The 16,820-nt window shown below is 32.6% G+C and overlaps 3 protein-coding genes across 4 annotated transcripts; all 3 read right to left on the bottom strand.

The window, feature by feature from the left end:
- Positions 1–14: 14 nt before the first annotated feature.
- On the bottom strand, positions 15–2,966 carry LOC120207751 (uncharacterized vacuolar membrane protein YML018C-like). The gene is made up of 8 exons (XM_039207171.1): positions 2,740–2,966; positions 1,860–2,249; positions 1,458–1,669; positions 1,095–1,165; positions 895–996; positions 649–766; positions 434–569; positions 15–336 (listed from the first exon to the last, which is right to left on the bottom strand). The coding sequence occupies exons 1-8, from the start codon at positions 2,818–2,820 to the stop codon at positions 274–276; spliced, it is 1,173 nt and encodes a 390-aa protein (XP_039063102.1). The 5' UTR covers positions 2,821–2,966; the 3' UTR covers positions 15–273.
- A 3,530-nt stretch (positions 2,967–6,496) lies between these two features.
- LOC120207750 (ACT domain-containing protein ACR2) lies at positions 6,497–9,059 on the bottom strand. Its single transcript, XM_039207170.1, has 7 exons — positions 8,917–9,059; positions 8,789–8,840; positions 8,601–8,715; positions 8,150–8,217; positions 7,271–7,954; positions 7,084–7,188; positions 6,497–6,937 (listed from the first exon to the last, which is right to left on the bottom strand). The coding sequence occupies exons 1-7, from the start codon at positions 8,982–8,984 to the stop codon at positions 6,581–6,583; spliced, it is 1,449 nt and encodes a 482-aa protein (XP_039063101.1). The 5' UTR covers positions 8,985–9,059; the 3' UTR covers positions 6,497–6,580.
- Positions 9,060–10,736: 1,677 nt separating this feature from the next.
- Positions 10,737–12,903, bottom strand: LOC120207749 (vesicle-associated membrane protein 711-like). 2 transcript variants are annotated; one of them, XM_039207169.1, is made up of 5 exons: positions 12,634–12,903; positions 11,755–11,945; positions 11,244–11,407; positions 10,963–11,084; positions 10,737–10,822 (listed from the first exon to the last, which is right to left on the bottom strand). In XM_039207169.1, the coding sequence occupies exons 1-4, from the start codon at positions 12,848–12,850 to the stop codon at positions 10,994–10,996; spliced, it is 663 nt and encodes a 220-aa protein (XP_039063100.1). In that variant the 5' UTR covers positions 12,851–12,903; the 3' UTR covers positions 10,737–10,822; positions 10,963–10,993. The 2 variants fall into 2 exon arrangements, with proteins under 2 accessions (XP_039063100.1, XP_039063099.1); XM_039207168.1 differs by lacking the exon at positions 10,737–10,822 and having other exon boundaries at positions 10,900–11,084.
- Positions 12,904–16,820: the final 3,917 nt, after the last annotated feature.

Genomic DNA, 16,820 nt, shown 5'->3' with positions numbered 1-16,820 from the left:
TTTGAAGCATCACATGAAGAGAAATTATATCCTTTGATTAAAGAGAAGTATCTTACAATTAGGGCTCGATGCCAAAACAAAACAAAAATGGAAAAGATGAGATGTCATTTACAAGATGTGCAAACAATAACATTACTTTCATCATTTCTGTTAACAAATCAAAGTTTTTAACCAAGTGTATTGCAACAAATGAAAGGAGAGATAAGGGCTCCTGATAAAGAATGATGAATATGTGTTCTAGTTGAGTTATATGATTGACGGTTTCCACAAATGCTACAATCCCAACTTTCTAGTCATCCAACCTGAGAGATTTGCTATTACAAATCCAGCAAACACCTGCAAATTCGATACCGTAAACGAATGTCAAAAGATAAAACCAGACCATCACGCGAAACTCTAATACACCACCATGTGTTCGACGGTGGATTTTTACCTGAGCAGAGCCGAGAATGTAAATTGCCGAATAATGACGGCCGTGAATGAGCATGTCAGCCACCATTGCGAGAGGGATGGTAAGTGACATGCCTAATGTGGCTACTAGAGGAGTCGTCCACACAACACACAAGGCCCTAGAGAAAAAGACGAAATTTGAACAAAGATTAAGAATGCATGAATTCATGAAAGTGCTTGGGAATAAAGGGTGCATACCAAAAATAATCAGAGAGGACACTTCCAACAAAGCCATTTGCAAGGACTACTTCATCCAGTTTAGCGGAGTGTGGAATTGTAAATTTCGGTTCTATTCCCAAGGCTGTTAATGGCCAAACTGAAACAGAATTCGAAGGAGTAATTAATTTGCTAATTAAATGGAGGGATTAAATGCCGTAACAAGAATTTGCAAACCCATTTCGATTACTTATTTAATAAGAACATAAAATCTCGAAAATTTCTTACCCAGCCACCATAGTGCTACAAGTGTGAAGAGTCCAATGTATCCGAATAGCTTTTGAACATCGACCTTTTCTCCTTCTTCTCCAGCAAACTTTTTAAGCAGCACTGCAACATATTTGAAAAAAAGGGAAGATGAGACGATTACAATTTTCCTTAAGAATGGATAAGAAGTAAACGAATTAAAACAAGAGCTTCAGGCAGACCTGTAAATAACCCATATGAAATGGCGGAGAGGAGGCCGAAAAGATCACCAACAAGAGAGCGTTTCCCGTTGCTAAAAAATCAAACATTAACCGTCAATGGTAAAAACTTACATTACAAGATGAAACTTCATTATCACTTTCATTATGATAATAACAAAAGCAATTCCAATCACTAATATTTCCTTTATCACAATCGAGAAAATCGTTGCAGAAAGTTTTGAGAGTAATCCAAATGCTTTAGAAGAAACTAAAGGTACACCTGGACTAACTTGCCTCTTTTTAAATATGGTGGCTTTGGAAGCACTATTGATTACATGAAAATAGCAACACCAAGATAAAGCATTACAGATGAAATGAACTTACGCGGATCCTATTGAATCGTCGGCAGCCCAAGTTTTTCCCAGAGTAGTCATAACAACACCGGCCATGCTGACAAATACAGCAACCACCTTTGCTACATTCAATGAATCTTGACCCAGAAAAGCACCAATAAAAAGTGTAAAAAGTCCTGAAGTAGAGGACAGCACCGTTGTACTCGCTACACTTGTACGTGCAAGAGCAGCGTTTGATAAATACTGCAACAACCAAAAACTGTTGGCAATAACTCTTTTGGCTACTTTGCTCGTATGATTCATATAAAAAAAACAGTGCATAATACTTCTCAGTACTACTCTTTTGAGGGAGAATTCATTGCTTATTCAATGCACAAACTCGAGGCTAAACTTTAACAGAATAAAAGAATAAAGGATGCTTTGAAATTTTCACCTCTGTTACAAACCAGATCGGAGCAATATAAAATCCAAAGGTAGCGATCTCCCTTGTGCTAAGGGCTTTGTCCTGTTTCATAAACTGCAGTTCATCTTTTTGTTTAGGAACCAACGGCTTACCCTCTATGTGAGGTGAAAGATCTGCACCGCTGTCCTTCCTAACCAAAGTCCCTTGAAGTTCCATTTCGTATATTTTGTGCCTTAGAGGAGAATTAAGTTCAGTGGAAGTCTCGTCTAAGCTTTCTATATCTTTAACAGTTTTAGAGGAACGGCGTCGTAGCAAGTTACATACCCAGTCCTTTATAAATGCTACCGGAAGGTAAATTACCAGGAGAGAAGCTCCAAGATATGTAACTGCGAATGGTTGCTTATAGTCAGCAAAAATATCCTGCACACAAGACATCAGTTAGTTCGAAATTCAACTACCTTCAAAACACTTTAATGCATTCGTTAAACATGATAATATGCTAGAGCTAGACTACAGAGTTTGAAGAAGAACACAGGGACGGACTCAGGATTTTGTATTTGGCGACGAATTATAAAATTTTAGGGGATAAACCCCTAGCCCCCTCAAAATTGCATTCAGAATTTATGATAGCCTATTCAGCTGAACAGGATAGGATACATACAAGATTCAATCATTCAATTACGTTAAGCAATCATGGATTATTAAACCCAATTAATCAACAATAAATATGAAAAAAATACGATGGATTAATGAAACAAGACCTCCAATATCTTGCAGCCTTTGCTAATAAAAAGGGAAAACACTTTCAAACATTTCAATTGTACCCAGAAAATGAAGTAATTGATCAAGAACACGAACAAATACACAGGCATGGATAGATGAACCGAAATTCAAAGAATGGAAAACCAACCTGGGTTACTTCTGCGGATGTTACCCAGATAACAACAACAGTACATATAAAGAACAGGCCAGCCTTATATCTCCAACCCATTACAGATCAGAAAAATACCCGGATTCAGGCAAAAATCGCAGGGATTGATTCCAAAGATTAAACTGTTGCTTCAGCTAGATCTTTTAACCAAGTCTTTATGGCCTTTTGACCTTCCGCCGACACCTTACGTTTAAATGCAAGATCCAATATAGCGTAGGCTTCAATATTGAAGCCTACGAAAAGGAAAAAAGAATTGCAGGGCGGCAGGTAAGTAATAGCCTGGAGGCAATGGAAGACTCTATATTGAAGCCTACGAAAAAGGAAAAAGAATTGAAGCGCGGCAGGTAAGTAGTAGCCAGGAGACAAAGGAATACCCTTCCAAATATATTAAGAAATAGCCAAAAAGAAGAGTTGTTGCAAAAAAATGGAGATGGAAGGACTCAGATGTAAAGTAATCCCTTCTTGACTCAAATGAAGAAAAGGGTAATTTTATCTAACGTGCTAAACTATCATTTATATTTTAAATTGATTCTTGAATTTTGAAACATTTTGATTGAATCCTCTAACATCAAGTCATATCGATTAACATTTTTATCATCATAATCATCATTTTTATGTTATAAATGTCGTCTTGGATATTTACATGAATTCTTAAAACTAAAGTGTGAATATATGTCTCATCTTGAAAATGAGAGAGATTAATCCCATATTAAAAAGAAAAAAAAGGATTATTAAGTTTAAATCTGATGACGTTGTACATCACATCATACATGTCTTTTGTGAAGAAGATAATGGTCTCGTTATAAGTGGTATTAAAGTGACCCTTTAAATGTTTGATTTTATGTCAAGCGCTCTATTAGGCATGGTAAAGTGAACAACTACGACGAAGGCTCGTGACAAGGGCATCACGAAATTGAGTGAGAGAGAATGTCACACCTTGGAGAGGTGTGAGAGATTAACATCATGTTATAAAAAAAAAGATTCGAGAATTTAAAAGGGTTGATGTTATCTTTTGGAAAGAGGAAAATAATCTCGTGACATGTATATCTATTATGTGTTCATTCAAAAAAATATTATATGTGAATTTTTATTAACACGTTAAATTTAAGTTATCAATGTAAAATACATACTTATTTTCGATGTTAGATTTGAATCGATATTTAATGTTAAAACTAATGTTTAAGTAGACTAAATAACTTGATGGGTAAAATATATATACTTTGATGATTAAATTAAAATATTTTAAAGTTACAAATCAATTTAAAATATAAGCTATAGTTTGAGCAGTTTCGCTAAAACTAACCCCCAAAAATTAATTTATATTTCATGTCTTCCTCTTTCTGTGTCACCAAATAAATTCTGAAATTAATGAAATATAATATTATTTATTATTTGTATTTATAGGAATATTTATTTATTGGTTTTAATAAAAACATTTATTTGTTGATTAAATAACGTCAACTTTGGAATTAATCATGTTCGGGTGCTTATTTATTCGGATTCATTTCAACACGATCCTTTTGCGAGGTGTCAACAATAATTTGCAAGTAATCCAAGATTTAGTACAAGACAAAACTTAGCATTTTCGTAACCAAGATTCGTTTGTACTTACGTGGCTCACAGAAAGAGTGCTGCAATTGAAAGTAGGGTAAATGCCATGTTCAGTATGAAAACTATTAGTTTTATTCCATTTTGGTACTCTCATTTTATTTTATTTTAAATCATATCTAACGTTTAGTTTAGGTTTCATTTTGGTATCCGCCTTTAAAAACTTAACAGTAACATTGACGTGTCACCGTAAGGTAATGTCACATCATCATTGAAAAAATAAAATAAATATTACGTCAACATTTCTGTGAATTTTTTAACAACAAGTATAAAAATGAAACCTAAACTAAACGTATATATGATTTTGAAATAAAATAAAATATCGGTATCAAAACAAAACAAAAGTAACAGTTTATATACTAAAAGTGTAGTTTACCCTTAAAACCATTACAGCAGTCCTCATTGTATTTTGATCTTTATATTAAAAATAGATAAATTAATTCATATATAAAATAAAAGGCTAATTTAGTGATACAATGCAGTCGAAACAAAATAGTGAAATAGTATTAGTTCGTGTTTATTTAGGGTTTTTCCATATTTTTATAGTGTATTTTTATACTTGTAAAAAATATTATGAATTTTATTTTAAACGAAAGAAATATTTAGGACACATGTCAAAGACACGTGTTTGCACGATAATAAGTCGAGAGACAATAACACGTGTATATAAGTCATATCTTCAATCATCCACTAAATTATAGTTAAATTTTTCTTTAAAAATAAAAAATCAAATTATTTATCGAATATGTTATTAATTTAGGGATGTATCAAAAGAGAAGTGGATACAGATAATTACAAAATTTATTATTAGATCACATTAAAGTTGATAATAAAGACCTCATACCTTAAACGACACATTGATATAGGCTTCTTATATATATATATATATATACACTTCACCTAGTTGTTAAGTATTTTTATATCAAAACCTAATTAGGTGAAGTGCTATAGACATATTTAAAATATATATGCTTTTAATTTTTATCATAAACTTATTTTTAATTATTTATATTAATTTTTAGTTAAATTTCATAAATAACTATTTTTGATAAAAATATCAACTGAAACGTTAAATATTTGACTGTGCTGATATGATAATCAATATAGTAACACAAATATTATGCTCACACAATATTATTTGTCTTTTATCCTATGTCAACAAATAGTTTAAATATTATATATAAAAATGGTTTAATAGGTAAAAGGACATCTATGTTTTAGTTAAACCCTCGAACAAGGTTAATAGTTTGAATTATGATATTATGAATTAAACAAACTGATTATAGTTTTAATCAAGTATTCATTGTTACCCTATAATAATAATTACCAATTATTCAATGATTAGAATTACAATAATTACAACTTAATTATCGATTATAATTTTAATCAATAGGTAAAACCTTCCCCAGCACAAATAAATTAGACTTAAAGTCTTCAACAACTTCAATTTTTACTTAATATTGTTTGAAGCAATATTCATTGAACCCATTAATGGCCTCAATGGTTAAATGGAGTGCTGTTATCCCTAGAGGTCTTGAGTTCAAACAACTGTGTATGTACGGTGTGCATGCGTTATTAATGACTAAGACCATATTATGAATAACTATTATATTGTAATCATCCCCAACTATTCAAAAGAAAAAAATGATCCCCGAGTATGTGAAAACTCATTGCAGTAAAATTCTCTTATATGTTTCTAATATCGCTGACAAAATTCGCAACAACAAATTCATTCGAAACTCCACAACTTAAACTATAGTTACGATATCACTTGCTAGTGATTTGGAAGTGGAAAAGTGATTTAAAATATAAGAACGATATGAACTAAGATATACGTAAGAGATGAAAGTTTATTGTATTCCGAAAGTCGTAACAAATAACAAAAATAAAAATAAAATTTCTCTTAAATGTGATGTGAGTTCACCAACGCTACCTTCAAAGGATATGGAAGTAATGCCACAAGGACCAATAACTTGTGAACATTAAAAGACTAATATCACGTACTAAAAGTATAAAATAAGTATAATTAAAGTTTTATTTTTATACACAACATTGAGTATATGTATATGTACATTTTTTTGGGTGGGGGTTTATATGTACAAATCGGTATATATTTACAATATTCTATACTTATTCACAGTGGAGCCATGTCTTTTTATTTAATTACAATCATACTCCTTCCCAAGTGATTTATTTACATCGACATCACTAGTTAATTGATGGGCATGAAATTATGAGAAATGCGTTGGATTTGACACTTAAGAGCATCTCCAAGAGAAAATAATCCCGACGAACTTGACTGGCACTGACCGTCATCGCCACTGTTGTTATTACCACCGTCTTTCACTTCAAAATATATAACGTCGTCCATCTCTTTCTTCACCGACTCCACGTAATCCTTGCCGACTTCGTTCCCCAGAATGTCTTTCAAGTAGAAAGCATTCACCGCCCTCTCTCCCTGTGTTTTCACATCCGCTCTAACGACGCTCAGCCCATTCTCCCTCAGAACTCGAGTTATATCCGACAGCAACCCGATCCGATTCTCTGCACTCAATTCTAGTCGGATCCCCTGATGATTCATAAGAGAGAAGATTAAAAAAGCCTTTGAAAGACGAAACAACATTGAATTAAAATCTGTAATTGTGAGCACATGTGTATAATGTATTGTTCCGTCCCTAATAAAAAAATAGATGGTTGTAAGTGTTATATATATACCTCGCAGACACGTCGCTCTATGGCTGCTTCCAAGCATTTTACGACATTTTCCTTCTCGGTTTCCGAACTCAATGCGTATCCATCTACGTGTCTTATGAAATATTCCTTTTATTTCATAATAAATTACGATATTATATGTATTATATATCGTCGATGTATCAAATATTAATCGAATATATATGTATACCTGGAATGCTCTACCATGGTGGGAACTGATTGATGCGTGGAAAATTACGTACTGCATATCAGTGATGGTGCACACAGTATCAAACATGAGCCTTGGTCTATCTTTACATTGTATGCTGACGATGGAGTACCATTTTTCATCGCAGTTCTCGACCGATACTATCGCTTTTCTTCCGTCCTCATCGCCGTTCGGTCTCGGTGGCGGCAGTAGCGCTATTGGCTCGAACGCTGGCCGATGGAAATCCCCTACTGATAGCATAAGCTGATGCAGCCTACGTTCCACATCAGTCATATTGGTGCCTTCACCTAACTCAGCCGTCTTCACTTCCTGCGGGCTGGCCGGCTCGGATGACCCGGTTGGGGTAGGTGTAGTATTGGCCCGTAGCACGGTGGTGAGGTGGTCCTCTATGATGGCGAGGCGGTGGGGTTCGTCGATTGGGGTGTCGGTGGATTGATCGGAAATGTAGGCCACGCAAGCCAAACGAGAATTGTGGCTCCATGCGTGTGCTTCTATAATGTTACAGTGCAGATCAACTAAGGCTGCGGATATCTCCGAAAACAGACCCGGTCGATCCGTTCCTCTGATTTCTATAGCGGTGTGCTCGCTTAGTTGGTCGGAGTTATTCGAAATGTCATGGCGACAGGCCCTGACTGTGTTTTCGATCTCTCTGACTGTACCTATGGCCTGTTAAATGCGTATACATCGTATCTAAGTTAACATTTAACGCTCACACGACTAAATTAACGACAATAATTTACATAAATGATATTAAATCTTTAGATGTTAGATTAATCTAAAATTTAAACTATAATTCTGGACATATAATACAATTAACTCGATTAATAAAAATGCAAGCATCGAAACTACACCGATATTCACCTGGTGGATATAGTTAATTACATTCTGATCTCTAATTTTGTTGCCGTGCTCATCTTTAACATGGAATACTGCAAATAAAAGACAGCAAACCAGGGATAAAATTAAGGAGAAATGAATGCTGAAAAAAGATTAAGGATTTGGAAATGGTATTGGATTAATTTGGAAAATAAGAATGTTTTTATAAAATTTTATTTTAATCCTTATATTTTTATTTTTCTTTCAATTTAGTCTAAAAAGTATAAAAACAATTAAAGCAAAGTCGTCGACTGCTATCGACAACTTTATCGAAGTCAATTTCAACTGACGAGGACTTCGTCTATCTAATTAATCTGATATAATCTTTAAATCTCATTTTTTCCCCCCTAACATCCATTTCTCCTTAGTGAACCCAAAATAAGGTATTTTTGAATTAAAGCATTGTAAGTTTTTCATCATCTACATATATGTATACCATCCATGAACCATCCAGCGTCAGAGGAAATGTAGCTTTTCAAGATGATAAGATTAATGTTCGTCAACACCTGCACCACTTCTAGGAGGATCCCTTGCTTGTTCACGCTATCTACCTACGAGAACATAGATCCTAAAACAAACATAAAACGAACATGAAACACAAAATATATATATAAGATTGGTTACCTTAATATCTGTGCATTCCTCCATGCTGTCATTGTCAATGCAAACCCTACATCTGCAAGGCAACCATGCTCATAAGATTGTCAAATAATCATGTCAAAATGCTTATATTAAAGGTATAGATTGCTCACGGGGGACCAAAGATCCGGTCAGGGAGATTTTCGAATTCGGGATCGAAGTAAGGCCAACAAACCATCATGCTGCAAAACCGAAAACGATTGAACTCGAAACATTGAATCAGAAAAGGAAAAACCAGACACCAACATGTAAGAAAGAAACAAGGAGCTTACAGTACGAATGTGGTGATAAACAAGGGCAATGGTGCATAAGATTATTAGAGAGAATGAACCAAAGAAGTCTCTTTTTTCCCCTTCTCTTTCTGTTTTTTTTTTCTTGTGGAAGAAACAAGGAAGAAGAAGACCAATAAAACAGAGAAAAGACAGCTTCGGTTTTGCAAATTCATTGGAGGATAAATAGGGCCTTTTTCTTACTATTTTGAGGGTTCTCGGTATTTAGCAGCTTAGGTTAAATAGGAACAATGTCCAAAACTTTATAACCGAGTGGAGGTGGTTCCAAAGCAAAATTATGTGGAGTGGACATGTACACAAGTCAAATGCATTTGATTTCTCATGTATTAAAATCTATAATCATAATGTTATCATAAAATATAATATAACATTAAGTGATTAATTATGTTTCATGTGTCATATGTATTGAAGTGTTATGAAATTAAAGCATATGTACCATAGGTTGTATTTATAGTTTGACGAAAGACAGAATAATAAATACTTAAAAGATTAGCCTAATATTCAATTTATATAAAGAAATATTGGTCTCAAGAAATAAGTTAATTTATATTACTCTCATTCCTAAAGAACATAACCAAAGAAAGAATAAAAGGTTTCATCCTACCAATTAATTCAAGTACACTTTCGTATTAATATTTTATTTTTAATGATAAATTCTAGATTTTTAATTTCATATCAGTTAGGTTTTGATTCTAACAATTTCTTGTTCGTTTTCCTTGCAAGTAATCATTGCTCCAAAAGCCGTGTATGTATCTAATTATCTATGCCATCCTTGTTCTTGGGTGTTTTGAAGATTATCTAAATGGAATCCCAGTTTTACTAACTCGATAAAGGTCTGCATTTCGTTGTGAGTATACTCACAAATTGGATAGAATTGTAGCTAAAAAAAAATACCATGAAGACACAGAGATACTTGAAAGAATTTTGTAATAACATTGTTTTGTCATGTTTAAGGATGGTCATAAGTTAGGCTGAGTTTTTAACTCATTTAAATCTGATTTATGTATAAAACTTCCACACCTTTCACTCGATGGGATCCGAATTTTAAAAAAAAATCATTCATCTAAAACTTGACTTATTTTTTGAGAAAAAAATTCACACCCAATTCGATACAAATATATATAAATATATATTCTCTCATTTTATTAGGTAAAATAGTGATATAACTAAGAAATATAAAGAGATATTATAATAATTATCACTAAATAAATAAATGTCAATTGTACTATTATTCCCAGTTTGGGTCGGGTCAAATAATTATGACCATAAACTTAAACCCGATTCGAACTTACCCTTCCAAAAATCTTGACTCAAACCTGCCTTTTTGAAAGAAAAACCAACCCTATAAGATCGGGTCAAAACCCATCAGATTCAAATCAAATCCTCATCTCTAATCATGTTAAGTATTTTTGTTACATTACATTCGCGATATATTTCATGTATTTTTGTTTGTCCATATATCTATCGGTTACGACTCTTCACCCAAATTAAAAGGAGTGAACTGTCAATAGCCCCACGATCCCACTTTTCCCATCAATAAGTTTACATAAACATGTGTGACCAACTCGTACACTGGTGGAGTGCTGTGCGTATAATTAAAACAACATTGAAGAATACAAAACAGGAGTAGCAACAAAGAAAACATGACTTTTTAACACAGAATAACACAGTAGAATTCAAGTCATGAAGCTATGCCTTCAAAAGGCAGCCACCAAACAATTTCAAATTCCTAAAAGAAACACAAGCATGAAATTTCTAGCTCTTCACACTGAATAAATAAAAAGTAAATTAAACTCGACAATAACATTATATATAACTAAAAACAAACAAATAAAACTGGAACAAGGAGGAAAGGGGACAAGTGATTACTAAAGGTGTTTGAATCTCAAACTCTTTGACCTCATTTTAGGCATGTAGGTAGCGTAATCCCATAGCAAACAAAAGCCAGCACGACGTAAACAACAATTAGGAGGAGGATTATTAGAGCAATCCTGCAATATGCAAAACAAGTTAGTGAGAGATAAATTCATCAAATCCTGTATCTATTCTATTTCATGGAGCAAACTGCAAACTATTCTTTAGTAAATTTAACTTCCAAACTTTTTGCAGTCTGTATAAACGTACAAAACGTTGAAGTTCAGAAAACATACATAAGCTTAACATTTCTCCACCATACAGTGTTTCTATATCGGCGAGTTTGCTTCCGAAAGCGAAAGGTATTTCCTTGCATGTTAGCAGTTTTGTCAACCAGCAACTCTAACCGATCACCTCTTTCCAAAACTTTGTCAATATTCTCTATCATAACATTTCGCACCTATTTGAGTACAAGAACATCATGAGACCAAGGTCCAGAAAGAAAAGGAAAACAAGAAAAGCAAGTTAAATGCCGTTGAATGAAAGGGCAATACTGCAGGTAACAATTAAATGTAGGGGGTCACCTTAAATGTAGCACGTTAAATGGTCTATCAAAATAGAACATCCATATTCCATGTGATGCAAACAACAAGATAGTTGATCTTTAAAGTAGGTAAAATGATCATCCTTGTGTATTCAATGAAAACCATTGTTCTCAAATTAAATACAAGAAAGAACCAGTTGATGAGAATCTAGTAGAAGAAGATTAATAGAAGCAGTACCAGCTTCTAGCCATTCAAAACATACCTGACTCATTTCTCCTTTTAGTCTATTTATCCTATCAGCACCAGGGTCGCCCGAGTAGTATTCCATTTGCTGGCTCAATACCCTTGAAAAATCATCATTCATGCCATAGGGTAGAGCTGAAAATACTGCTCGGCCATAAGTTCTCACAAATCTCTGATGAATGTCTTCAAGAAATGCAAAAGGAATTCGCCCTGCAAAAGATACAACAAAGACATCCACCATAATCCATTCAAGCCAAAGTGTTCTTAGCAAGAAGAGATACATAAAGCATTCCAAACTACGTTGCTCTGACTTTTAAATTTTAATTTTTGTTGAAACACATGTATCGGACTCCAGAATCCAAAGCATATCCATACATGATGGGCTACACCCTGCAAGTACATGGAAAAACTTGAAAACTTCTTTGAATATATCCGTTTATAACTCTCACACCCGAACCCGAGTAACTTAGCTTGCATACCACAAAGAATTCTAGCTATAAATTCTCAATTTGACTAGTGAAAATCAAAAGAATGTTCTGGATAACATAAATATTATGTTTGCAACTCATCAACAAAGACTAGAAAGGATCCTTCAAAGGAGATGAGCCAAAACTTTTTGGAAAATAGCATTTACCATTTTCAAATTCTAAAATTGAGACTGCACTTTTAAACTTTTAATCAAACCCTAGATTGTCAACCAAACATACTACTCCAACTTTCTTCTCAATCACATACTAATATCTCCCCTTTCCCTTTAATTCAGGATCGGAAACAGATTAATAAGACTTAGCAAAGCAATTGAAATTCCATTGTAAGCGTATCGCGTCACTTTCGTCAAATTTCATTAAAAAAAAGATGGAAAACGAAAAAGAAGAACTAAGAGAGGTGATTGACATACTTCCGGCACTTTCGTCAGCCATACAAAGAACGGTGAGTCCATCAGTGCGTTTGACGTGGAAGATGTAGCGATCTTGTGAATACGAAACGTGAGTGTCGTTTTCTCCCGGTATTTTCTCTAGGATCTGCTTGGCAATGGCGCTGGCGTTCGTCGACGCCGCAGTGAACTCCGCCAGCACCACCGATCCACGCGCAACCAGCGCGTATAGTGTCGCCATCTAATAGTTCCAAAACTCGACTGGTTTATCAAAAAACGCAGCTTCTTTTCTGCTTGGAATTAGGAATTCATTGAAGTTACTACTGTGGGGGAAAGGGGGTTTAAATTGAATTACTGAAGCTGGAATTTTTGGCGGAAAAAAGGTTAATTTTCACCCCCACCAAATCATATTAACTTCATTTACCCAAACAAATAAATAATGTGATGGTAACAGAAAATATTCTAAATAAATATTACCATATAATTATTTAACTCTAATAACAGGTAAAAATAAATAAGATAATATAAATCATACAAATAATATTTTGATTATAGAATTATATTTCATATCCTTCGATTATTAAAAATATACTTGTTTATATTGTGTTATGTTTTTTATGCATTTAAAAATTATAAAAATTTATAATTTATATTCTTTTCTTTTCTTTTTAATAAATATAATTATTTTCAATCACGTTATAACATAGAGATTATTTTATCAAGAATGTATTAATTTTTAAATTTGGTTCAGTGCTTAGGTCTTCGACTCTTTTTAAAAAGTTGATGTTCGAATCTCACCTAATACATATATATATTTTATATTTTTTTATCAATAAAATGATAACATATATTATCATTTTATTAAATAGTATTAATTATTAAAAAAAATAGCACATGAGCGGTGTCACGATGTTTTAATTTTAATTTAAAAGTTATATTAAAAATTAGATAATCATTAATGTATTTTACGTATTATGATTTGATGATATAATAATATAATACGTGTAGAAAGCATAGGTATGGATTAAAATTGAAAGGCGAAGAGAGAGTTGTTGGATAAATAGGAGCAAATGGGTAATGGGATTTAACTATGGACGAATGAAGAGTACACGAGATTTTATATTAAATGAATAAATTTATAAAATTTTGTTGGCGAAATATATATTTTAATAAAAAATAATTAAATATATATGATTTTTTTTGGGGAAGTGCCCTCACTCATCCTCCTTTAAGTTTATTTTTAATGTGAGTATTTAACCAAATCGAGTTAAAATATCTCGAGTTGATGAATTTTATTTTATAATTCAAATTTTATTTAAAAAATTTTAAATCGAGTCGAATTATTTGAGTTTTTGTTTAAATCACATTTCTTCTAATACACATATATTTATTCGTGTTTTTTCATATTATATTACATACACTATACAGAGTTAAGAGACTCGACTTAAATAAAAATCAATATATTAATTACTAAAAAAATTGAATTATTCAAGTTCTATTTTTTAATTCGATTCAAATTTAGTTAAATTTATAAAATGATAAATCAAATCAAAATTTTAATATCAAATCGAATTAAAAAAATTTATTTGACTGAGTTTTGCTCTCACCCTGAAGGTGGCATCCAGTTCACATGAAATACTACGTCATGGCATCGGAGCGGTTATACAAATACAACTCTTTCTTCATCCACCCACCAACACGTACCCGTCCAATTCATGGGCCAAATGCACGTTGCTCTGCTTGCTTTGCCTTTCCAACATTTCAATGGCAAACCTTACCATACTAGGTAAACATGGACGCATAGAAGGGGTGCAGATGTGACAGTAATTTTTTGACAATTAAAAATTATTATATATTTTTTATTAAAAATATATTTTTCCCGTCCATAATATTTTATCAATTTATCTTTTTCTAAAATTTTAAAAATTCGTACCATATCATAAAATTCTATATTCGTTCTTTTTAGTAAAGATTGAGATACTATGCATTTAAGTTCGAATCAACTCAATTGCTTATTTAGTTATATAATTAAGTGACAATTGATTTAGTAATCGATATTCCTTTTTTTTATGATAGATAAGGGGTTGTTTTAAATTAAATTCGAAATTTAATAACAATTTGAATTTAAATAATCAAATTTGTTACACGAAACCATGTGACCTCAGTGGTAAAAAGAATTGTTGTTATTTCTTGAGGTTTTGGGTTTAATCATCGTCAATATAAGGGGTACGAACAATTAATGTTAAATGATTGAGAGTTATTTTTAAATATATAATACATTGTACTTGACTCGTATTAATAAATAATAATAATAAAAATTTTGTCGGTGTATCATATATTCGATTATCGATGATTGTTATTGTAATGAAAGTTATAATTTTTTTAAAAATTCAAATAAATTTAAACTCGACGTATGCAAGGTAGTGTAACACTTTTGACAATTTTGAGCTCCAAAAGGTAAAGCCATTAATATTCGGTCTCATGGGTAAGCATATTAAAGGGTTCTATTTATATTATAAATACTTGCCTACCCTTCAGCTTTTTCATGTTTTCTCCCACTTCCATTTCTTCTCTTCTCTTTTATTCGACAAAATTACTAGAAAAAAAAAGCTTATGTAAGTATTAAAAAAATTATTTTGTTAAATAGGGTGAAATGAATATTGCAAGAGAAGTTGGTCGGAGAGTATGCGTTTTCGGGGAGTCAATCGGGACACGTTACGTATTGACAAAGATGAAGAGTTTAAAGATGTCAGGTGTTTCGATCGATTTTTCGAAGACGTCAAATGCTCCGACCAACTTCCCGTACGTTATTTATTCCACCCTATTTGAGAAAATAATTTTTTTCGATACATAAGTCATTTATTCCAAACCGTTACCCTAACACGCTTGCCCTTTTATTCTATTTTATCTATGGTTCTCTTTGTGCTTTTCCACAGCTTTCTTGAACTGTATAAAGAGAAAAATTGCATTACTATGACATTCGGTACTAGAATTTTCACGCACTTCAAAAAAGCTGTGAAAAATCACCGAGAGAATCTTTTTATTCACCGATTTTCTCTCGTGGTGTATGTATTAGTTCTTGTTATAATTCTACGACAAAAGAAATATTTTGGCTCTTATTTAAAACTTGGTTAAAGTACATATTTAGTACCACAACTATCAATTGTGTTTCGTTTTGGTTGTCCGACTATTTTTTGTTACACAATCATGCCTAACGTTACATTTTGGTTTTATTTTGATCACATGTAGTTAAAAAGCTAACATAACTGCTAACGTGATGTTTTTATAAATTTTTAATGATGATGTGGCATTATCTTATGATGACACATCAACAGTACCGTTAATTTTTAACAATAGGTGATCAAAATGAAATAAAAACGTAACATTAAGTATTATTTTGAAATTGAAAACAGTTAAATGATCAAAACATAACAAAAATTATAGTTGGGGTACTAAATATGTAGTTTACCCTAAAATAAAAATAAACAAAAAGGGCGAAATCGGTCTCCGATAATTGAAGTTTCGACGTCATGGCCTAACGCCTGTTGACACGCTTATGCAGTTCTTACTCCCCCGCTGATCCGATGAATCAGACCCTGAAGCTCTTATCCGTTTATTTTAATGTTCAATTCCGATCAACTGAGAGAGATCGGCGTTGTTTTTCGTAGAGAATAAATACGAGAAACATATGATACAGAGACGGAGTCCACCGAAGCATAGGCACGATGGAACTTAGCCACTGTCATGAATTGATGGATAAATGAAATAGATGGTGGAGAATCTTGAGATTGACCACAGGAATGAGAATATATTCATCGGTAGAAAAAACAAGAAGATAATTTCAGTTGTCTATTTTTACTCATCCAACTATAATAAATCAGTGTAAAATTACATTGTGTGAGTGGACCTTAAATTTTATTAATATATAGAGAGAGGTGAGAGGAGGTAGGATTCAATTATATCGTAGAAAATACTGATTTAAAATCATTAGATGAATGGAAATGTTGATAAAGATACGCAGTTGAAAATGAGATTATTGTTCCAATAGCACTTTTTAAGCATCAACAGGTAAAGCCGTGTCTTAATGAAATATTCGTTGTATGTGTAGTTTTGTAATAACCTATGTTGGAGTTTTCAATATAATTTTATCTTTTTAAAAAATAAAAAGTATAAAAACTCATCACGTGTAACGTTTTAAATGGTTAACGATT

Source organism: Hibiscus syriacus, unplaced genomic scaffold (assembly GCF_006381635.1).
Source record: "Hibiscus syriacus cultivar Baekdansim isolate YM2019G1 unplaced genomic scaffold, ASM638163v2 tig00015331_pilon, whole genome shotgun sequence".
Taxonomy (NCBI): domain Eukaryota; kingdom Viridiplantae; phylum Streptophyta; class Magnoliopsida; order Malvales; family Malvaceae; genus Hibiscus; species Hibiscus syriacus.
The sequence above is the reverse complement of the archived record's forward strand: the minus strand, read 5'-3'. Positions and strand labels throughout refer to the sequence as shown.

Coding starts and splice junctions, on each gene's coding strand:
- LOC120207750 (XM_039207170.1), bottom strand. CDS start 8,984: ATGATGGTTTGTTGGCCTTACTTCGATCCCGAATTCGAAAATCTCCCT. Junction 7,189..7,270: donor ACCATGGTAGAGCATTCCAG/GTATACATATAT, acceptor ATGAAATAAAAG/GAATATTTCATAAGACACGT. Junction 6,938..7,083: donor TAGAGCGACGTGTCTGCGAG/GTATATATATAA, acceptor ATGAATCATCAG/GGGATCCGACTAGAATTGAG.
- LOC120207749 (XM_039207169.1), bottom strand. CDS start 12,850: ATGGCGACACTATACGCGCTGGTTGCGCGTGGATCGGTGGTGCTGGCG. Junction 11,408..11,754: donor TAAAAGGAGAAATGAGTCAG/GTATGTTTTGAA, acceptor GTACTCAAATAG/GTGCGAAATGTTATGATAGA. Junction 11,085..11,243: donor TGGAGAAATGTTAAGCTTAT/GTATGTTTTCTG, acceptor TGCATATTGCAG/GATTGCTCTAATAATCCTCC.
- LOC120207751 (XM_039207171.1), bottom strand. CDS start 2,820: ATGGGTTGGAGATATAAGGCTGGCCTGTTCTTTATATGTACTGTTGTT. Junction 2,250..2,739: donor CATCCGCAGAAGTAACCCAG/GTTGGTTTTCCA, acceptor TCTTGTGTGCAG/GATATTTTTGCTGACTATAA. Junction 1,166..1,457: donor GACGATTCAATAGGATCCGC/GTAAGTTCATTT, acceptor TTGATTTTTTAG/CAACGGGAAACGCTCTCTTG.